General features: G+C 51.6%; 2 protein-coding genes across 7 annotated transcripts in view; both read left to right on the top strand.

Annotated features, from left to right (window-relative positions):
• The window catches only part of UBALD2 (UBA like domain containing 2), a 468,792-nt gene that overhangs the window by 167,863 nt on the left and 277,857 nt on the right, over positions 1–23,072 (top strand). The gene's annotated exons all lie outside the window — the stretch shown is intronic.
• Positions 1–23,072, top strand: part of LOC126939213 (CST complex subunit TEN1) — a 224,897-nt gene that overhangs the window by 200,419 nt on the left and 1,406 nt on the right. The window contains exons 3-11 of one of the 6 annotated variants that reach the window (XM_050764358.1): positions 2,129–2,263; positions 5,723–5,820; positions 18,211–18,461; positions 19,566–19,695; positions 20,034–20,111; positions 20,182–20,302; positions 20,408–20,578; positions 20,671–20,772; positions 21,358–21,561. In XM_050764358.1, the coding sequence (XP_050620315.1) occupies positions 5,729–5,820; positions 18,211–18,461; positions 19,566–19,695; positions 20,034–20,111; positions 20,182–20,302; positions 20,408–20,578; positions 20,671–20,772; positions 21,358–21,561 (1,149 nt within the window). In that variant the 5' untranslated portion in view covers positions 2,129–2,263; positions 5,723–5,728. Of the gene's footprint in view, positions 1–2,128; positions 2,264–4,570; positions 4,689–5,722; positions 5,821–9,896; positions 10,055–18,210; positions 18,651–19,565; positions 19,696–20,033; positions 20,112–20,181; positions 20,303–20,407; positions 20,579–20,670; positions 20,773–21,357; positions 21,562–23,072 lie in introns of those variants that run through there. The other 5 variants (XM_050764360.1, XM_050764359.1, XM_050764361.1 and 2 more) reach the window with 5 other exon arrangements.

Raw genomic sequence — 23,072 nt, 5'->3', positions numbered from 1 at the left:
GCAAAGCCCAGTCCAGAGTCACTGTCTGTTCCTATCAAGGAACAGAGTTCCGTGGTACTGCCCCAGGGCTACCAGCATGAGTCTCACTTGCCAGCTATGATCAGGACCTTCCACGATGTGATCTGCACCATAGCCACAGGCAGTCTCTGTCTCTTTTACTGACAAACAACAGTTCTTCCTGGCACTATGTGCCTGAGAGGGTTCAAGAGGAACGTGTTCATGAAAAAAGTCAAATGCGGCAAGGCGCGGTGGCTTACGTGTGTAATCCCAGCACTTTGGGAGGCCAAGCTGGGTAGATCACCTGAGGTCAAGAGTTCGAAACCAGTCTGACCAACAGGGTGAAACCCTGTCTCTACTAAAAAAAATTACAAAAATTTGGCCAGGCGCGGTGGCTCAAGCCTGTAATCCCAGCACTTTGGGAGGCCGAGACGGGCGGATCACGAGGTCAGGAGATCAAGACCATCCTGGCTAACACGGTGAAACCCTGTCTCTACTAAAAACTACAAAAAACTAGCCGGGCGAGGTGGCGGGCGTCTGTAGTCCCAGCTACTCGGGAGGCTGAGGCAGGAGAATGGCGTAAACCCGGGAGGCGGAGCTTGCAGTGAGCTGAGATCCGGCCACTGTACTCCAGCCTGGGCGACAGAGCGAGACTCCGTCTCAAAAAATAAAAAAAAAAAAATTACAAAAATTAGCCGGGCATGGTGGCAGGCGCCTGTAGTTCAACTACTCGTGAGGCTGAGGCAGGAGAATCTCTTGAACCTGGGAGGCGGAGGTTGCAGTGAGCCAAAATTGCACCATTGAACTCCTGCATGACAGAGCAAGACTCTGTCTCAAAAAAAAAAAAAAAAAAAAAATTAGCTGGGTGTGGTGGTAGGTGCAGCTGAGGCAGGCAAATCGCTTGAACCCCGGAGGCAGGGACTGCAGTGAGCCGAGATCATGCTGAGATGGAGTTGTTCCCTTGACCCCTTTGGTTCCCTGATTGGGAACTGGAGTGACTCGTTTCACTCAGCCTGCCACTGGCCATTCCTCAAGAGAGGGAGCATGGGAGCAAGCAAGTGCAGCAACAGGATGGAACGAACCAGCCCATCGCTCCTCTCTGGCGGGAGCAGGCTCTGTGCAGAGCCCGCAGCAGCATCCAAGCCTGTGCCTCTCAGCACCCGGTTCTTGTCTGGCATCCAGGAAGAATCAGGTCACACAAACAGATTGAAGGGTAGTGTATGCTGAGGATTTTATAGGGTGATAGCTCTTAGAGGGATGGGAGTTGGAAAGGGGATGGTATGGGAAGAAGGCGATCTTTCCCTGAAGTTGCACCGTTTGAAGTTAGCTGCTTCTGTCTGTAGCCTCTGACTCACAGTTGCTGCTTCTCTGCTCACTGCTCAGCAGCTTGTATCCCCGACCATCAGCCCCAGGGAGAGGCCCCATAAATATGGGGTCATATCTATGATGGGACACCAGCCCTACCAGGCAGGCAACAGAGCAAGACTCTGTCTCAAAAAAAGTAAAAAAAAAAAAAAAAATGGCCCGGGTGCGGTGGCTCACGCCTGTAATCCCAGCACTTTGGGAGGCTGAAGCGGGTGGATCACAAGGTCAGGAGATCGAGACCATCCTGGCTACCATGGTGAAACCCCGTCTCTACTAAAAATACAAAAACATTACCCAGCATGGTGGGGGGCACCTGTAGTCTCAGCTACTCGGGAGGCTAAGGCAGGAGAATGGTGTGAACCCGGGAGGCAGAGCTTGCAGTGAGCCGAGATCACGCCACTGCACTCCAGCCTGGGCGACAGAGTGAGACTCCATCTCAAAATAAATAAATAAATAAATAAATAAATAAATAAATAAATAGTTGAAGGCAGCCAGATGTGGTGGTATGCACCTGTAGTCCCTTGGGAGACTGAGGCAAGGGGAATCACTTGAGTCCAGGAGTTTGAGGCTGCAGTGAGCTATGATCCCACCAGTGCACTCCAGCCTTGGTGACAGAGTGAGACCTTGTACAGGCACATGCCACATACACACATTTGGGTCAATGACAGAGCGCGTATACACAGTGGCCCAAAAGATTATATAACACCATATTTTTTACTATTGACCATTTTTTACCATTTTCTCTCCTATGTTTGCTTATGTTCAGATATACAGATACCATTGTGCTACAGTTGCCTCCAGTGTTCTGTACAGCCACACGTGGTACAGGTTGATAGCCTGCGAACAATAGGCTCCACCATACAGCACCAGGGCTGCAGTAGGCTGTGCCATCTAGGTTTGTGTAAGTACACAGTGATGTTCACACAATGATGAAATCACCTAACTGCATTTCTGAGAACACATCTCTGTTATCGTTTTTTTTTTTTTTTTTTTTTTTGAGATGGAGTCTCGCTGTGTCTCCCAGGCTGGAGTGCAGTGGTGTGATCTCGGCTCACTGCAAGCTCCGCCTCCCGGGTTCACGCCATTCTCCCACCTCAGCCTCCCAAGTAGCTGAGACTACAGGTGCCCGCCACCACGCCCGGCTAGTTTTCTGTATTTTTTAGTAGAGACGGGGTTTCACCATGTTAGCCAGGATAGTCTCGATCTCCTGACCTCGTGATCCACCCGCCTCGGCCTCCCAAAGTGCTGGGATTACAGGCTTGAGCCACTGCGCCCGGCCTCTTGTTATCGTTTGAATGCATGTCTACAATTGTAACAGAGATCATAGAGCCCACAAAGCTGAAAAATGTACTGTGTACTCATTTATAAACCCCTGTTTTATGGGATTGGAAGGAATGGGTTACATAGAGATTGGAATGGAACAATACTTCTCCACATAGCTTTTTATTTTATTTTATTTTATTTTATTTTATTTTATTTTATTTTATTTATTTTAGACTGAGTCTCTCTCTGTTGCCCAGGCTGGAGTACAGTGGTGTGAGCTCAGCTCACTGCAACCTCTGCCTCCTGGGTTCAAGCGATTCTCATGCCTTAGCCTCCCAAGTAGCTGGGATCACAGGTGCTTGCCATCATGCCTGGCTAATTTTTGTAATTTTAGTAGAGATGGGGTTTCACCAGGTTGGCCAGGCTGGTCTTGAACTCCTGACCTCAAGTGACCCACCTGCCTCAGCCTTCCAAAATGCTGGAATTGCAGGTGTGAGCCACTGCACCCAGCCTAATTTTGTATTTTCAGTAGAGATGGAATTTCGCCATGTTGGCCAGGCTGGTCTCAAACTCCTGATCTCAGGTGATCTGCCCACCTTGGCCTCCCAAAGTGATGGGATTACTGGCGTGAGCCACCGTGCACGGACTTTTTATTTATTTATTTATTTATTTTTTATTTTTATTTTTTGAGACGGAGTCTTGCTCTGTCGCCCAGGCTGGAGTGCAGTGGCCGGATCTCAGCTCACTGCAAGCTCCGCCTCCCAGGTTTACGCCATTCTCCTGCCTCAGCCTCCCGAGTAGCTGGGACTACAGGCGCCCGCCACCTCACCCAGCTAGTTTTTTTTTGTATTTTTTAGTAGAGACAGGGTTTCACCGGGTTAGCCAGGATGGTCTCGATCTCCTGACCTTGTGATCCGCCCGTCTCGGCCTCCCAAAGTGCTGGGATTACAGGCTTGAGCCACCGCGCCCGGCCTGACTTTTTATTTTTTTTAGAGACAGAGCCTCCCTCCGTCATCCATGCTGGAGTTCTGTGATGCTCTCATAGCTCACTGCAGCCTCGAACTCCTGGGTTCCAGCTATCCTCCCACCTCAGCCACCCAAGTAGCTGGTACTACATGTATTTCTAGCCTGCCAAATTTTTTTCTTTTTTGTAAAGTCAGGCTGTTGCTTTGTTCTCAGGCTGGTCCTGAACTCCTGGCCTCAAGCAGTCCTCCCACCTTGGCCTCCCAAAGCACTGGGATGACAGGTGTGAGCCACCATTCAGGGCCACACATAGCTTTTTTTTTTTTTTTTTTTTTGAGACGGAGTCTCGCTCTGTCGCCCAGGCTGGAGTGCAGTGGCCGGATCTCAGCTCACTGCAAGCTCCGACTCCCGGGTTCATGCCATTCTCCTCCCTTAGCCTCCCGAGTAGCTGGGACTACAGGCGCCTGCCACCACACCCGGCTAATATTTTGTATTTTTTAGTAGAGACGGGGTTTCACCATGTTAGCCAGGATGGTCTTGATCTCCTGACCTCATGATCCGCCCATCTCGGCCTCCCAAAGTGCTGCGATTACAGGCTTGAGCCACCGTGCCCGGCCCACACATAGCTTTTTAATTTTGCTTGTTTGTTTGTTTGTTTGAGACGGAGTTTCGCTCTTGTTGCCCAGGCTGGAGTGCAATGGCGCAATCTCGTCTCACCGCAACCTCCGCCTCCCAGGTTCAAGCAATTCTCCTGCCTCGCCCTCCCTAGTAGCTGGGATTACAGGCATGTGCCACCACACCCCGCTAATTTTGTATTTGTAGTAGAGTCGGGGTTTCTCCATGTTGGTCAGGCTGGTCTCAAACTCCTGACCTCAGGTGATCCGCCCTTCTCGGTCTCCCAAAGTGCTGGGATTACAGGCATGAGCCACCGCGCCCAGCAGCTTTTTAAATATTGCTTTGGTTTATTATTATTTTGAGACAGGGTCTTACTCTGTTGACCAGGCTAGAGTGTAGTGGTGTGATCATAGCTCACTGCAGCTTCAACCTCCTGTGGTGAAGTGACGCTCCTGCCTCAGCCTCCTAAGTTGCTAGGACTACAGGTGAGAGACACCGCACCTGGCTAATTTTTGTATTTTTTTTGTAGTGATGGGGTGTTGCCGTGTTGCCCGGGCTGGTCCCGAATTCCTAGTCTCAAGGGATCCACCCGCCTTGGCCTCCGAAAGAGCTGGGATTACAGGCATGAGCCACTGTGCCTGGCCTAATGTTTTAATTTTTTCATAGAGATGAATTCTCACTATGTTGTCAGGGCTGGTCTATGTTTGTTTGGTTTCGGTTGTTTTGCTTTGTTTTTTTGAGATGGAGTCTTGCTCTTGTTGCCCAGGCTGGAGTGCAATGGCACGATCTCGGCTCCCTGAAACTTCTGCCTCCTGGGTTCAAGTGATTCTCCTGCCTCAGCCCCCCAAGTCGCTGGGATTACAGGCATGCGCCACCATGCCCGGCTAATTTTGTATTTTTAGTAGAGACAGGGTTTCTCCATGTTGGTCAGGCTAGTCTTGATCTCCCGGCCTCAGGGGATCCACCTGCCTCAGCCTCCCAAAGTGCTGGGATTACAGGCGTGAGCCACTGCGCCCGGCCGTGGTTTGTGTTTGTTTGTTTGTTTGTTTTTAATACATGAATGCATATTATATCAATTATTTATTTATTTATTTATTTTGAGACAGCATCTTGCTCTATCACCCAGGCTGGAGTGCAGTGGCACGATCTTGGCTCATCACAACCTCCACCTCCTGGGTTCAAGCAATTCTCCTGCTCCAGCCTCCTGAGTAACTGGGATTACAGGCGCACGCCACCAGCTAATTTTTGTATTTTTAGTAGCGATGGGGTTTCACCATGTTGGTCAGGCTGGTCTCAAACTCTTGACCTCGTGATCCACCTGCCTCGGCCTCCCAAAGTGCTGGGATTATAGGCATGAGCCACCGTGCCTGGCAAAATTTTTTTTTTTTAATTTTAAAACACTGCTCACTGGAATTAGTCTTCAAGATGCTGTTGGTCTCATATATCTGCTAATCTCTGTTTTGCAGTCTATTTGATTTATCAGGAAACTTCAAAATCCATCTCAACTGTTTGGTTATAGGAGCCCATGATGCTGCCCAAACCTGGGACCTATTACCTCCCCTGGGAGGTCAGTGCAGGCCAAGTTCCTGATGGGGGCACACTGAGAACATTTGGCAGGTGAGAATGTTTTTTTTTATTTTTTTCACTGGTGGGGGTGATGGTTAAATGTCTTTCTCTACCCCCCCCAAAAAAAAAAATAGTTAGGGCTGGGCGCGGTGGCTCATGCCTGTAATCCCAGCACTTTGGGAGGCTGAGGTGGGTGAATCACCTGAGGTCGGGAGTTTGAGACCAGCCTGACCAACATGGAGAAACCGTGTCTCTACTAAAAATACAAAATTAGCCTGGCATGGTGGCGTGTGCCTATAATCCCAGCTACTCGGGAGGCTGAAGCAGGAGAATTGCTTCAACCTGGGAGGTGGAGGTTGCAGTGAGCTGAGATTGTGCTATTGCACTCCAGCCTGGGGGATAGGGTGAGACTCTGTCTCGAAAAAAAAAAAAGAGAGAAAGTAGTATTTTAACCTAGGCCGGGTGCGGTGGTTCACGCCTGTAATCCCAACACTTTGGGAGGCCAAAGTGGGCGGATCACCTGAGGTCAGAAGTTCAAAACCAGCCTGGCCAACATGGTGAAACCCCGTCTCTACAAAAAATACCAAAATTAGCCAGGCGTGGTGGCAGGCGCCTGTAATCCCAGCTATTTGGGAGGCTGAGGCAGGAGAATTGCTTGAACCCATGAGGCAGAGGTGGCAGTGAGCCAAGATCACGTTCCAGCCTGGGTGACAAGAGTGAAATTTGGTCTCAAAAAAAAAAAAAGTATTTTGACCTAGTTAAAGGCTGGGTGTGGAGGCTCACATTTGTGATCCTAGCACTTTGGGAGGCTGAGGTGGGAGGATTGGTTGAGTCCAGGAGTTTGAAACAAGCCTGGGCAACATGGTGAAACCCTGTCTCTACAAAATATACAAAAATTTAGCCAGGCATGGCAGTGTGCGCCTGTAGCCTCAGCTACTGGGGAGGCTGAGGTGGGAGGATCACCTGAACCTGGGAGGTCTAGGCTGCAGTGAGCTGAGATTGCACCACTGCACTCCATCCTGGATGACAGAGTGAGATCCTACCTCAAAAAAAAAAAAAAGGAAAGAAAAAAAAGAAGAAAGCAGTGTTTTAACCTAGATGAGATCCTATTGTATTACTATACTGTAGCATTTATTTAGTTAGCTGTGTATGGTAGACCTAGTTCGATGTCAGACATGTAGATCTCCATCATCATTTTGAATAGTTCCATTTTGTTTCACTGTGGTGATATTGCATCATTTACTAAGCCAAATCTTTTTTTTTTTTTTTTTTTTTTTTTTTTTGAGACAGAGTCTCACTCTGTCGCCCAGGCTGGAGAGTGCAGTGGCGTGATCTCGGCTCACTGCAACCTCTGCCTCCTGGGTTCAAGCGATTCTCCTGCCTCAGCCTCCTGAGTAGCTGGTATTACAGGCCCCTGCCACCACACTCAGCTAATTTTTTTTTTATTTTTTAGTAGAAATGGTATTTCACCATCTTGGCCAGGCTGGTCTTGAACTCCTGACCTCGTAATCCACCCGCCTCGGCCCCACAAAGTGCTAGGATTACAGGCTTGAGCCACCGCGCCCAGCCTACTTAGCCAATACTTTATTGATTTTCTTTCTTTCTTTTTTTTTTTTTGAGACAGAGTCTCGCTCTGTTGCCCAGGCTTGAGTGCAGTGGCATGATCTTGGCTCACTGCAAGCTCCGCCTCCCGGGTTCATGCCATTCTCCTGCCTCAGCCTCCCGAGTAGCTGGGACTACAGGCGCCCGCCACCTCGCCCGGCTAGTTTTTTGTATTTTTTAGTAGAGACAGGGTTTCACTGTGTTAGCCAGGATGGTCTTGATCTCCTGACCTCGTGATCTGCCCGTCTCGGCCTCCCAAAGTGCTGGGATTACAGGCTTGAGCCACCGCGCCCGGCCATTTTTGTATTTTTTTAAGTAGAGATGGGATTTCATCATGTTGGCCAGGATGGTCTCCATCTCGACCTTGTGATCTGCCTGCCTCAGCCTCCCAAAGTGCTAGCATTACAGGCGTGAGCCACCATGCCCGGCTTTATTGATTTTCAATAAAGACATCAGGGTAATTCTGTAGGGAAAGGATAGTCCTTTCAACAAGTGGAGCTACTAGATATTGACACTGTGTCGCCCAGGCTGAAGTGCAAGTGGCATGATCATGGCTTATAGCAGCCTTGACCCCTCAACCTCCCAAGTAGCTGAGACCACAGGCGTGCACCACCGTACCTGGCTAATTAAAAAAAAAAAAAAAATTTTTAGAGATGGCGTCTCGGTCTGTTGCCCAGGCTGGTCTCTAACGCCTGGGCTCAAGCAATCCTCTTGCCTCGGCCTCCCAAAGTGCTAGGATTACAGATGTGAGCTACCATGCCCAACCTATATATATATATATATATTTTTTTTTTTTTTTTTGAGATGGAGTCTTGCTCTGTTGCCCAGACTGGAGTGCAGTGGTATGATCTCAGCTCACTGCAGCCTCTACCTCCTGGGCTCCAGTGATCCTCCTGTCTTGGCCTCCCAAGTATCTGGGACCACAGCTGCATGCTACCATGCTTGGCTAATTTTTTATATTTTTAGTAGAGACAGGGTTTCAACATGTTGCCCAGGTTGGCCTTGAACTCTTGGACTCAAGCGATCCACCTGCCTTGGCCTCCCAAAGTGCTGGGATTACCAGCATGAGCCACTACGCCCAGCTAGATATTAATATGGTAGGGGAACATCTTGATCTCTACTTCACAACATGCCAAAAAGAATTTACACTGTGTCATAGATTACAAGCTAAGACTGCACTGTCTCAAGAAAACAGGATACAACCTTGAGTAGGCAAAGTGGTTTTTTTTTTTTTTTTTTTTTTTTTTTTTTTTAAATAGCGTTTATAGCCCATATTGAAAAAGAAAAGATGGCCAGGCACAGTGGCTCATGAGTGTAATCCCAGCACTTTGGGAGGCTGAGGCAGGTGGATCGCTTGAGCCCAGGAGTTTGAGACCAGCGTGGACAACATAGCAAAACTCCATCTGTACAAAAAGTTAAAAAATTAGCCAGGTGTAGGCCAGGTGCGGTGGCTCATGCCTGTAATCCCAGCACTTTGGGAGGCCAAGGCGGGCGGATCATAAGGTCAGGAGATCGAGACCATCCTGGCTAACGTGGTGAAACCCCATCTCTGCTAAAAATAGAAAAAAATTAGCCGGGCGTGGTGGTGGGCACCTGTAGTCCCAGCTACTCGGGAGGCTGAGACAGGAGAATGGCATGAACCCAGGAGGCGGAGCTAGCAGTGAGCTGAGATAGTGCCACTGCACTCCAGCCTGGGCAACAGAGCGAGACTCCATCTCCAAAAAATAAATAAATAAAAATTAGCCAGGTGTGGTGGCAAGTACCTATAGTCCCAGCTACTCAGGAGGCTGAGATGGGAGGATTGCTTGAGCAGCCTGGAAGATCAAGGCTGCAGCCTGGGATACAGAAAAAAAAAAAAAAAGAAAGAAAGGAAAAAAAAGATTTCTTAGACAAGACGTAGAAAGCAAAAGTCATAAAAGAAAAAAAAAGGTCGGGTGTGGTGGCTCATGCCTGTAATCCCAGTACTTTGGGAGGCTGAGGTGGGTGGATCACTAGAGGTCAGGAGTTGGATACCAGCCTGGACAACATGGTAAAACCTCTTCCCTACTGAAAATACAAAAATTAGCCAGGCCTGGTGGCAGGCACCTGTAACCCCAGCTACTCAAGAGGCTGAGGCACAAGAATTGCTTGAACCCGGGAGGTGGAGGTTGCAGTGAGCCAAGGTTGCACGACTGCACTCCAGCCTGGGCAACAGAGCGAGACTCCATCTCAAAAAAAAAAAAAAGAAAAGAAAAAAATGAATAAACAATGAATAAACTGATCATCAACAAAATTAAAAGCTTCTGCTTGTCAAAAATATAACATTAAGAAAATTAAAGGCAAGGGGATGAAAATTAAAAGGAATTCCTTTACATTCTACCATGTAGACTGAAAATTTTTTTTCTGGTTTGCTGCTGCAATTTGCATTTCTCTGATGAGACTGAGGCTGAACACTTTTCTATAGATTTCTTGGCCGTGCAAACCTTTTGCACGTGGTGGTGATTCTACATATGGATGGAAATTATTGCATTTCCTCTGCCTTTCAGGTTGTGCCTCTATGACATGATCCAGTCCAGAGTAACACTGATGGCTCAGCACGGATCTGATCAACACCAGGTTCTTGTCTGTACCAAGTTGGTGGAGCCCTTCCACGCCCAGGTGGGCTCCCTGTACATTGTCCTTGGGGAGCTCCAGCACCAGCAGGGTGAGCTGCGGCCTCACACCCCCTTTCTCCTCCTGGGGCCTGAGCTGGGGCAGTCTTTGGGGCAGTCAGTGAGGAATGGGCTCGTGACCCGACAGCAGTGTCTCATCGGGGTTAATGTTTTTTCCAAATCAGCCCACAAGTTCAAGGACTCTTGAGGATTCAATTCAGAGTGGACTGGTCACATGGTGCCAACTCAAAGACAGGGTGGCTGGTCAGGAGTTCGAGACCAGCCTAGCCAACATGGCGAAACCCCGTGCCTACTAAAAGTACAAAACTTAGCTGGGCATGGTGGCATGTGCCTGTAGTCCCAGCCACTCAGGAGACTGAGGCAGGAGAATCACTTGAACCAGGGAGGTAGAGGTTGCAGTGAGCCCAGATCGTTCCATTGCACTCCAGCCTGGATGACAGAGTGAGACTCCATCTCAAAAAAAAAAAGACAGGTACAGTGAAGAGATGGTCCCCCATGGGAAAGCGAGAATGAAGAGAGAGAAACCACTAATTTCTCAAGGCCTAATGCACCAGGTCTGAGGCGAGGCAGTTTGCTTAGATCTTTTTGAATTTGTCTGTCAGCTCTTAATCTGAGTCTTAAAAAAAAATTTTTTTAAATTTTTTTGAGACAAGCTGTCTGTCTGTCACCCAGGCTGGAGTGCAATGGTATGATCACAGCTCACTGCAACCTCCACCTCCTGGACTCATGAGGTTCCCACCTCAGCCTCCTGAGTAGCTGGGACCACAGGCATGCACCACCACACTCAGCTACTTTTTAAATTTTCTGTAGAGACAAGGTGTCATTATCTTGGGATGAGGGATCTGCCTGCGTTGGCCTCCCAAAATGCTGGGATTACAGGCGTGCAGCACCAAACCCAGCCTTACTTCTGATTCCTTTTTTTTTTTTTTTGAGACGGAGTCTCGCTCTGTTGCTCAGGCTGGAGTACAGAGGTGCGATCTCCGATCTCCGCTCACTGCAAGCTCCGCCTCCCAGGTTCACGGTATTTTCCTGCCTTAGCCTCCTGAGTAGCTGGGACTACAGCCGCCCGCCACCACACCCGGCTAATTTTTTGTATTTTTAGTAGAGACGGTGTTTCACAGTGTTAGCCAGGATGGTCTCTCGATCTCCTGACCTCGTGATCCGCCCACCTCAGCCTCCCAAAGTGTTGGGATTACAGGCATGAGCCACCATTTTTTTTTTTTTAGACAGTGCCTTTCTCTGTCGCCAGACTGGAGTGCAGTGGTGCGATCTCAGCCCCCTGCAACCTCCAACTCCCTGGATCAAGTGATTCTGCTGTCTCAGCCTCCCGAGTAGCCCTGCCTGCTTCTGATTCTTATTGCTGTTTTTTTTTTTTTTTTTTTTTTCTTGAGACAGAGTCTTGGTCTGCTGTCCAGGCTGAGTGCAGTGGCGTGATCTTGGCACCAGGCCCTATTCTGCCATTTCTGTATGGATTGCCTGTAGTGGAAACCAAATGGTTGATGAAAGAAAATTCTTTATTTTTGAGATGGAATGTCGCTCTCTCGCCAGGCTGGAGTGTAGTGGCATGATCTCAGCTCACTGCAACCTCTGCCTCCCGGGCTCAAGCAATTCTCCTGCCTCAACTTCCCGAGTCGCTGGGACTACAGGTGTGCGCCACCATGCCCGGCTAATTTTTGTAATTTTAGTAGAGACGGGGTTACACCATGTTGGCCAGGTTGGTCTTGATCTCTTGACCTTGTGATCTGCCTGCCTCAGCCTCCCAAAATGCTGGGATTACAGGTGTGAGCCACCGCACCCGGCCTGGAAAGTTCTTTAGAGGAGAGTCACAGCGAATGAACGCAGGAGAAATATGCGAATTCAAAGTCATCACTTTAAAAGCCCTGACAAAATAAAAAATCCAGGCAACAGTCCTCACTAGTGGCCAAAATCATTAGGAAACATTTTGATGGGATCATTGTGATGGAGGGACCCGCTGGCAGTGCCTGGGCCAGCCTGATCAATGTCAACGTGATAAAAATCAGAAGGGCAAACATCATGTACCTCCGATGTGAGGCAAGAGGAAGACACAATAGCACCACCTCTGGTGGGTTCTTGCCAAAAAAATTGAACCTGAAGTTAATCAGGCCTCAGAGGAAGTAGCCTGTTACTAGGCACTGGCTAGTTTACTGCTACTCTTATAATTTGCATCACAACCTGTTTTTTGTGAGTTTTTTTTTTCTTAAAACATTTTAGTCGCGGGGCGCGGTGGCTCACACTTGTAATCCCAGCACTTTGGGAGGCTGAGGTCAGGAGGATCACCTGAGGTCAAGAGGACAAGACCAGCCTGACCAACGTGGAGAAACCCCGCCTCTACTAAAAATACAAAATTAGCTGGGCGTGGTGGTGCACGCCTGTAAACCTAGCTCCTTGGGAGGCTGAGGCAGGAGAATCACTTGAACCCGGGAGGTGGAGGTTCCTGTGAGCGGAGATCACGCCATTACACTCCAGCCTGGGCAACAAGAGCAAAACTCCGTCTCAAAAAAAGAAAAAAATTTTGTCTTGATTTTCTTTTTTTTTTCTGGAGACGGAGTCTCAGTCTCTCACTCTGTCGCCCAGGCTGGTGCAGTGGCGTGATCTCAGCTCACAGCAACCTCCACCTCCCGGGTTCAAGCGATTCTCCTGCCTCGGCCTCCTGAGTAGCTGGGATTACAGGCGCCTGCCACTGTGCCTGGCTAATTTTTGTATTTTTAGTAGAGACAGGGTTTCACCGTCTTGGCCAGGCTGGTCTTGAGCTCCTGACCTCATGATCCACCTTCCTTGGCTTCCCAAAGTAATGGGATTACAAGCGTGAGCCACCGCGCCTGGCCTGTCTTGATTTTCTAAGTCATACATGCTCGTCATTCACAGAGGGAACTGGGAATCAAAAATAAGGAGGTGGGAGGAGAGCATCTGGGCTGACTGTGCTCTGTCTGCCCTGACCTCTGGCCTGGGCAGAGGGGGCACCCTGTGGCTGCTTTAAACCTCCCTGTGAAAGCCAAGTGTGGTGGCTCATGCCTATATTGTCAGCACTTTGGGATGCCAAGGAAGGAGGATTGCTTGAGATCAGGAGTTCAAGACCAGCCTGGGCAACATAGTGAGACCCCATCTTTATAAAAATTAAAAAATTATTCAGGTGTGGTGGCACATGCTTGTCATCCCAGTTACTTGAGAGGCTGAGGTGGCAGGATTGCTTGAGTCCAGGAGTTCAAGGTTACAGTGAGCTGATCTTGCACAACTGTACTCTAGCCTGAATGACAGGGTGAGACCCTGTTCAAAAAAAAAAAAAGGAAAAAAAGTGCAGGTGTGGTGGCTCATACCTGTAATCCCAGCACTTTGAGAGGCTAGGGGGGGAGGCTCGCTTGAGCCCAGGAGTTCAAGACCAGCCTGGAAAATGTAGCAAGCGCCTGCCTCTACAAAATAGTAATAAATAAATGGAAATAAAACAATAAACCTTCCTGTGCCAGGCCCAAAGTCCTGTGGGGACACAAAGGTTGATCAGATGTGAATCCTGCCCTGTGGCCAGACTGACGGTTCAGAGGACAGGTGAGAGGTCATCTTTCAGAAATGTTTGCATAAGAACTAGCTGAGAAGACCGACAGGTGAAGACGTGCTGGGCTGCGATAAAACCCACAGACCTGACACCTGCTGGTGCCATCCAAAGGCCCGAGGGCCGCCTGTTCTGGAGCTAAGGTGTGGGGCACAGCCTTTCCCAGGCCTACTCCAGAGGCGCTTGGAGCACGCCCAGGCCGAAGGGCACTGGACCACAGCAAGCATCTACCCACAAGCCCTCACCATGCATCCTCTGCCTTCTGCTTTTCTCTCACTGCACCCCTGCACCTTGCCATCAGAAACCTTCCTGTGGGGCTGGGCTCAGGGGCTCAGTAATCTAGCATGTTCAGAGGCTGAGGTGGGAGGATCACTTGAACCCAGGATTTTGAGACCAACTTGGGTGACGCAGAGAGACTCCATCTCTACAAAAATGAAAATATTAGCCGGGTGTGGTGGCTTGTGCTTGTAGTCCCAGCTACTTGGAAGCCTAAGGCAGGAGGATGGCTTGAGGCAGGAGTTCGATGCTGCAGTGAGCTATGATCATGCCACTGCACTCCAACCTGGGTGACAAAATGAGACCCTGTTTCTAAAGAGAAAGAAAAGAGGCCGGGCACAGTGGCTCATGCCTATAATCCCAGAACTTTTGGGAGGCTGAGGCAGGTGGATTACTTGAGTCCAGGAGTTCAAGACCAGCCTGGACGGCCAGCCGCGGTGGCTTACACCTGTAATGCCAGCACTTTGGGAGGCCGAGGTGGGTGGATCACTTGAAGTCAGGAGTTTGAGACCGGCCTGACCAACATGGTGAAACCCTGTCTCTAAAAAAATACAAAATTAGCTGAGCGTGGTGACGCATGCCTGTAATCCCGGCAACTCGGGAGGCTGAGGCAGGAGAATCGCTTGAAACTGGGAGGCAAAGGTTGCAGTGAGCTGAGATCACGCCATTGCACTCCAGCCTGGGCGACAAGAGCAAAACTCCATCTCAAAAAATAATAATAATAATAACCAGCCTGGGTAACATGGTGAAACCCTGTCTCTACAAAAAATACAAAATTTAGCAGGGTGTATTATTGCACACAAGCCTATAGTCCCAGCTACTGGGGAACTTGAGGTGGGAGGATCACTTGAACCAGGGAGGTGGAGATTGCAGTGAACTGAGACTGTACCACTGTACTCCAGCCTGGGGGACAGAGTGAGACCCTGTCAAAAAAAAAAAAAAAAAAAAAAAGAAAGACGAAAGAAAAGAAAGAGAAAAGAGAAGAGAAAGGGAGGGAGGGAGGGAAACCTTCCTGTGTGTCCCCTGTGCACCTCCCTCTTCGAGCATCCTTATGGCTCCGGGACTTGCCCAAACCTTCCTCCCCAAACCACACACCCACAGAGTCTGGAGCAGGGCCCGAGTTTCCCCGGCTCCTCAGGTGTGTCAGCATCTCACATCCCTCCCTGTCTCCCTGCTGCCAACCAGTTCCACCAGTAAGCACCTCTGCCCCAATTCCACCTCCCACGTCTGCTGTCGCACCTTGGTCTTGTTTTCCTGAAATTGCATGCCATCCGCTCTCCCTTCTACTTCTGCTGCGTCCCTCTTGCCCTTTCAGGACCTGTGGACTCGGGACTCCTGGACTTTCTTCCCCACCTCTTTTCCCCGCTGGGCCTCACTACCATTTCAGCCACTTTCCTGGCAGCTTCACTCCTGCCCTGAGACCCCAGCCTCCACCCTGCTGGTCCTGCCAACTGTTGAGTGCAGAAAGATCACAGAGCTCCAAGGATTCGGAGCTCAATGATTTCAGGGGCTCACTGAGGTTTCCCTGCTCTGCCTAGAAATCCTTCCTGTGTCCTGGCCACACCCGCCTCCCAGGCGCCACCACAGCTAGTCCAGAAATTCCCTTGCCTCGTAAGAACTCACTTCCTCTCCTCCCCTGTCCCTCCCAGCTTATTGCTTTATGTCCCAGCTAGAATTGAGGCCACAGGCAGCCGTTCTTCCTCCTACAGTCAGACACTGAAATGGCCACCGTTAGCGCCTTCCTCTAGTCTAAGAGGAAGCAGGGTCCCTCCTACCTAAAGGGTTACCACGGTTCTTCCCTCTCCACATATAAGGCGCTCAAGCCTCCTCTATATGGAAATAATAGTCTCAACCGCAAGAAGTCATCATCTACACTAGAGTCCGACCTGCCTGCCCATGACCTTCCCTCCCTTTGCAGACAAACCTAAAAGAACATCTGTGCTCCGTATAACGCCTTCCTGTCCCCAGGCCTCACCCCACTGCATTCTGACTGCTTTTTATAACCCAGGCCCTTCTTTACTCCATGTTCTTTATCTTTTTTTTTTTTTTGAGACAGAGTCTCGCTCTGTCACCCAGGCTGGGAGTACAGTGGCATGATCTCCGCTCACTGCAACCTCTGCTTCCCAGGTTCAAGTGAGTCTCCTGCCTCAGCCTCCCGAATAGCTGGGATTACAGGAGTGTGCCACCACACCCAGCTAATTTTTGTATTAGTAGAGACAGGGTTTCACCGTGTTGGCCAGGCTGGTCTTGAGCTCCTGACCTCAGGTGATCTGCCCACCTCAGCCTCCCAGAGTGCTGGGATTACAGACATGAGCCGCTGCGCCTGTCCTTTTTTTTTTTTTTTTTTTTTTTTTTGAGACAAGAGTCTTGCTCTGTTGCCCAGGCTGGAGTGCAGTGGCGCAATCTTGGTTCACTGCAATATCCACCTCCCTGGTTCAAATGATTATCATGCCTCAGTCTCCCAAGTAGTTGGGATTACAGGTGTGTGCCACAACGCCTAGGTAACTTTTGTATTTTTAGTAGAGACAGGGTTTTGGCATGTTAGCCAGGCTGGTCTTGAACTCCTGGCCTCAAGTGATCCACCTGTCTTGCCCTCCCAAAGTGTTGGGATTATAGTGTTGGGAGCCACCGTACCCCGCCCCAATTCCTCTCTAACCTGTGCAGGCTCTGCTGCTCAGCACTAGGCTAACAGAAGCTGAGACACGCAGGCAACCTCATGTTTCAAATGAGTTCATTGTCTAAGGGTAGCCTGTGTAGACAGCTGGAATCTAGGCAGGATGACACCCTGGATTCTGTCCTCAGGCTGTGCTATAAATGACCTAGACTAGAGGAAAGGACAGGCACAGCCTTTATCTCAAAACAGCATAAAAAGAAGACAGTGTAATGGCCTAGAACGTTGAATCTATTTATTTATTTTGAGAGGGAGTCTCACTCTGTCGCCCAGGCTGGAGTGCAGTGGCTTGATCTCAGCTCACTGCAACCTCTGCCTCCCAGGTTCAAGTGATTCTCCTGCCTCAGTCTCCCGAGTAGCTGGGTTTACAGGTGCCAGCCACCACGCCTGGCTAATTTTGGTATTTTTAGCAGAGATGGGGTTTTGCCGTGTTGGCCAGGCTGGTCACGAACTCCTGACCTCAGGCGATCTGCCCGTCTCAGAAATCTATTTATTAAAATGCTCAGAGAGCAGAAAGAGCATGAGTGCAAAAATTTTTTAAATTTTTTTTTTCCCTTGCAAGCTGTGACTGGAGAAAATAGAAAAAAAAAAAAGTTAGCTAGGTGCAGTGGCTCACACCTATAATTCTCGCATGTTGGGAGGCCGAGGCGGGCAGATCACTTGATCCCAGGAGTTTGAGACCAGCCTGGGCAACATGGTGAGACCCCATCTCTACAAGAAATACAAAAATTAGCCAGGTGTGGTGGTGCGTGCCTGTAATCCCAGCTCCTGAGGAAGATGAGATGATCACCTGAGCCTGGGAGGTGGAGGCTATACTGAGCCATGATTGACCCACTGCACTCCAGCCCAAGTGACAGAGCAACACCCTGTCTCAAAAAAAGAAATTTTTTTTTAGGTGGAGTCTCGCTGTCTCTCCCAGGCTGGAGTGCAGTGGTGTGATCTTGGCTCACTGCAACCTCCACCTCCTGGGTTCAAGCGATTCTCCTGCCTCAGCCTCACGAGTAGCTGGGACTATAGGCATGCACCACTACACGTGGCTAATTTTTGTATTTTTAGTAGAGATGGGGTTTCGTCATGTTGGCCAGGCCGGTCTGTAACTCCTGACCTCAAGTGTTCCACATGCCTCGGCCTCCCAATGTGCTAGGATTACAGGTGTGAGCCAGTTCATCTGGCAAAAGAAAGAAAATGTTTAAAAAGTCTCTTATGGCAAATCCCACATGTCTTTCCTGTTTGGTGCCACCTGAACATTGGCAAACCTTTCCATTATGGATCAGGTCACCATCACATCTGCTAGAGCCCCTCGTCCACGGTGGGATGACCTGTTCCTATAAAGCCAAACTTACCAGAAGCTCAGTCCCTTGGATTTTTAAAATATGGGTGTCTCTTTTTCCCTGGTTTCTGATGACATTGCGTCCCAAGGTGCCAAGGGGGCCTTTCCTCAGACCAGAGGGCTTTTCTGGCCACCTGCTAAGTTCCAGACACGGGCCTGCTGTGCATGGCAGGCCCACGGTTCTAGGCCCAAGTACGCAATTACCTTAGCCCCATATGCCGTTGTTATTGTCCACGCAGCTTGCTGCCAAAACCCAGGACTGAGCTGTCAAGGGAACAGCTGGAATGCACTTTGGTGCCGCTCAGTCACCTCAGTCACCGCTAGTGCCCTGGTGTTTGTCTTGCAGACGGAGGCTCCCTGGTGAAGGCGCGCGTGCTGACCTGCGTGGAGGGGATGAACCTGCCCTTGTTGGAACAAGCCATCCGGGAGCAGAGGCTGTACCAGCAGGAGCGGGGCGGCGGCCAGTAGGAAACAGCAGCCCAGCAACACCCCCACCTGCTTCCAAGGCCAAACCCTCTGGAGCTGCGGGAGCCCCAGAGAGCGCAGACGCCTCCCCAGCGACGGCCTTGTCTGGAGCCGAAAGCAGAGGGGCGGATGGTGAATCCAGCCCCATCCCCTACTTTGGGATTAGCTCATCAATGAGAGCCCAGAAAGCATGCCATAAATCCGACAGCCCCACCCGGGGAGACTGCAGGTGGCTGAGCTCGGGTGCCAGCCCGTGCTTGGTGTGGGGCCATGGAGGGTTCCAGAAGGTCCTAGTGAATAAAGGCCCAAGGGCCGTGCCCTCGATGTGTGCTCCTGGTGCAGCGCCGGCGGGGGCCAGGAGGGGGAGCTGCAACCAGGGCTGTGTGCTGCAGCCTCTCAGGGCTTCTGGTGAATTCTGGGCCTGGGGCCTCAGGGGAGGGTGCCAGGGGCCCAGAGGCCGGGCTGGGGGGCCCAGGTCGGGGACCCAGGATGCAGGGGTCTGCGCCTGGTCAGGCTCTGCCTTCAGAGGAGACTGAGCGTCGTCACACGGGCTGCGCCGGGCCGGCCCGGGCTGGGCCGAGCCGGGCCGTGGCCGTGGGCCCTGACCGTGCAGCCTAGGGCAGGACTGTGACTTCAAGACCCTCCCGACCCCTGACCTCTGCCCCCAGTGGCCCTGGCCCCTGGGCAGCCCTTCCTGGCCACCTTGTGCCCCCAGAGCCTGGGCCTGGCCGGGCTGGGCGGGGACCCGGGCGGGAGAGGGTGGTCTTGCTAAGGCCAGGCACAAGTGAGAGGCCTGGGGGTCCAGGCTGGGCTGGGCGAGGGGTGGCCTCTGACTCGGAGGGTCTGGGCTGGGCTGGGCTGGGCTGGGTGAAGGGTGTCCCCTGACCCCCTGGGGGATCTGGTTGGGCTGGGCAGGGGGCCGGGTGGGAGAGTGTGGGTCCTGCCCTCAGAAGCCAGGCATAGGCGAGAAGCCTGGGGGTCCTGGCTGAGCTGGGCTGGGTGAGGGGTGGCCCCCGACCCCCTGGGGGTTTGGGCTGGGCGAGGGGCAGTCTCTGACCCCCAGCCAGGTTCCCAGGCAGGATGAGCTGGGGTCGGGGTGGCTGGGCCGCAGGCCTTGGGAGCTGGGCAGCCTGGGTGGGGCGGGGCTGGGCTGGGCAGGGCGCCGCATGGAGGCTGGAGGAGCAACAGGGGCGCTGGGCGTGGGGCACAAATGGCCCAGCGCCTTCTGTTTCCCAGGCAGCTCCGTGGCCATGGATGTGTTCCAGAAGGTAGAGAAGATCGGAGAGGGCACCTACGGGGTGGTGTACAAGGCCAAGAACAGGGAGACAGGGCAGCTGGTGGCCCTGAAGAAGATCAGACTGGATTTGTGAGTGCTGGGACCGCCCCTGAGTTACCCGCCCTGGGCCATCACAACCTGCGCGCTCCCTGATCCGTTCCCTCCTTCCTGGAGTCCACACTTAACTCCTCCGGGTGCTGCCCGGCAGCCCTTCCCCATCCTTCCCCCAGCTCACTGTCTTCTGACCAGCCTTCGCCGGGGCCCTGCTCTGTGGAGCTTGGTGGGTGACATGCCAAGGAGCACAGGTCTCCATTGCTGGGGCCTGGGTAATTCTGTGGGGATAAGGAACGCAGAAGCCAATCCCCCTGGCCGGAAGTGCCCTTCTTGGCCCAAGTCTCTGCCCGTGGGTGTGCCCTTGTTTCTTGCAGGGAGATGGAGGGCGTCCCAAGCACTGCCATCAGGGAGATCTCCCTGCTCAAGGAACTGAAGCACCCCAACATCGTCCAGTGAGTTGGGGATGGAGGCGGGGAAGCTGGGATGGCGAAGGTAGCATCCTGACTGCCATCTTCCTGCCAGGCTGCTGGACGTGGTGCACAACGAGAGGAAGCTTTATCTGGTGTTTGAGTTCCTCAGCCAGGACCTGAAGAAGTACATGGACTCCACCCCAGACTCGGAGCTCCCCCTGCACCTCATCAAGGTAGGGAGGGAAGGGCGGGGAAGGAGAGGTGACACCCCGTCCCTGCCATCCCTGTCCACGCAGCGCCTCCACTCAGCTGCCTCCACCTCGCACTCATTTCTCCAGAGCTACCTCTTCCAGTTGCTGCAGGGGGTGAGTTTCTGCCACTCACATCGGGTCATCCACCGAGACCTGAAGCCCCAGAATCTGCTCATCAATGAGTTGGGTGCCATCAAGCTGGCTGACTTCGGCCTGGCTCGAGCCTTCGGGGTGCCCCTGCGCACCTACACCCACGAGGTATTGTGAGACAAAGAGGAGAGAGGGGCAGCAGGAGGAGTGTCACCCATGCACTCAGCCACCCTGAGTGGTGCTGTTTCCTTGCCCTGCAGGTGGTGACACTGTGGTATCGCGCCCCCGAGATTCTCCTGGGCAGCAAGTTCTATACCACAGCTGTGGATATCTGGAGCATTGGTTGCATCTTTGCAGAGATGGTAGAGAGAGGGGCACACATGGCCACAGGGTGCCACAGGCAGGGTCCTCCTGGGGTTGGGTGGGGCCCTCTGATGCTTTCATTAGAGGTGGATTAAAGAGTGTTTGAGGCTGGACATGGTGGCTCACGCCTGTAATCCCAGCACTTTGGGAGGCCGAAATGGGAGGATTGCTTGAGCCCAGGAGTTTGAGACCAGCCTGGGCAACATAGCAAATCCCCAGCTCTTAAAAAAATATAAAAATTAGCTGGGTGTGGTGGTGCATGCTTGTAGTCCCAGCTCCTCGGGAGGTTGAGGCAGGAGGATTGCTTGGGACTGCGCTTGAGGCTGCAGCGAGCTGTGATTGCGCCACTGCACTCTAGCCTGGGCTATAGAGCAAGACTCTGTCTCTATTTTTTTAAAAAAGTTGTTTGGTACTGGCTAAAGGACTGAGGAAGGTGGCCTTATTCCAAAAAAGGCCAGAATTCTTTGCACAACCATGGGAAAGATATCTTGACAGGCCTCTCCCTGGGTCTGGCCACTTATCTGGTATTGGATTCTGTGCAACAAAGTGGCAGACCCCACACCTTCTCTTCTTCCCCATTTCAGGTGACTCGAAAAGCCCTGTTTCCTGGTGACTCTGAGATTGACCAGCTCTTTCGTATCTTTCGTATGCTGGGGACACCCAGCGAAGCCACATGGCCCGGGGTCACCCAGCTGCCTGACTATAAGGGCAACTTCCCTAAGTGGACCAGGAAGGGACTGGGAGAGATTGTGCCCAGTCTGGAGCCAGAGGGCAGGGACCTGCTCATGGTAGGCGCATGTGGGCTCCAGCTGCTGCTCCGACTACAATGTCCCCTCATCAGCCAGCCTCCTACATAACCCTGGCACTTTCCAAGTCCAAGGCCAAGGTCTCTTTCCTGACCCTTGTACACAACTGGCTTGTCCTTGTCCTGTGTACTGATTGTTCAACCTGGAAGCCTACCCCATGAGAGTGCAGTATTTCTTTTCCCTGTGGAAGTGGCCTCATTTAGTTAGCTCTGTCTTTCTGCTGTGCTGCATGCCCTTTTGCCCTAGTTGCCTTGTGTGTTTGGTTATTCTACTTTGTGGACATTACTGCTCCATCTAAGCTGTATGCCTCCCCAGGCCGGGGCCATACCTTCTTTTTTTTTTTTTTTTTGAGATGGAGTCTCGCTCTGTCGCCCAGGCTGGAGTGCAGTGGCCGGATCTCAGCTCACTGCAAGCTCCGCCTCCTAGGTTTACGCCATTCTCCTCAGCCTCCCGAGTAGCTGAGACTACAGGTGCCCGCCACCACACCTGGCTAGTTTTTTTGTATTTTTTTTTAGTAGAGATGGGGTTTCACCGTGTTACCCAGGATGGTCTCGATCTCCTGACCTTGTGATCCGCTCGTCTCGGCCTCCCAAAGTGCTGGGATTACAGGCTTGAGCCACCGCGCCCGGCCCTTTTTTTTTTTTTGAGATGGAGTTTCGCTCTTGTTGCCCAGGCTGGAGTGCAATGGCGTGATCTCAGCTCACTGCAACCTCCACCTCCTGTGTTCAAGTCATTCTTCTGCCTCAGCCTCCCGAGTAACTGGGGCTACAGGTGCCTGTCACCACACCCAGCTGATTTTTTTTTTTTTTTTTTTTTTTTTTTTTTTTAGTAGAGACAGGGTTCCACCATGTTGGCCAGACTAGTCTCGAACTCCTGACCTCAGGTGATCTGCCCACCTCAGCTTCCTAAAGTGCTGGGATTACAAGCGTGAGCCACTCACTGTGCCCAGCTGGGGCCACTCATTCTACCACCTGGGTGTTCCCCCTGTGACTCCTACAGTGGTCAGTCTTCAGAACAGGCTGTCCCCTGCTGCCTGGGCCCATGCCACAGTTCACACTCACCCCTCCTGTTGGTGTCTTGAGCTGTGTACCAGGCCGGACTGCCCAGAAGTCTCTGGCAGAGCCATCCTTTTTTTTTTTTGTGACAGGGTCTCAATCTGTCACCCAGGCTGGAGTACAGTGGTATGACCATGACTCACTGCAGCCTTGACCTCCTAGGCACAAGCAATCCTCCCATCTCAGCCTCCTGAGTAGGTGGGACCACAGGTACATGCCACTATGCCTGGCTACCTTTTGTATTTTTTTGTAGAGACAGTGTTTCACCATGTTGCCCAGGCTGGTCTCGAACTCCTGAGCTCAATGGATCCTCTTGCCTTAGCTTCCTGAGTAGCTGAGACGATAGGGGTGCACCACCATGCTCAGCTAATTTTATTTTCGTAGAAATGGGGGTCTTACTATGTTGCTCAGACTGGTCTCGAACTCCTGGGCTCAAGT

The sequence above is a fragment of the Macaca thibetana genome, chromosome 16 (genome assembly GCF_024542745.1).
Source record: "Macaca thibetana thibetana isolate TM-01 chromosome 16, ASM2454274v1, whole genome shotgun sequence".
NCBI lineage: Eukaryota > Metazoa > Chordata > Mammalia > Primates > Cercopithecidae > Macaca > Macaca thibetana.
The sequence above is the reverse complement of the archived record's forward strand: the minus strand, read 5'-3'. Positions and strand labels throughout refer to the sequence as shown.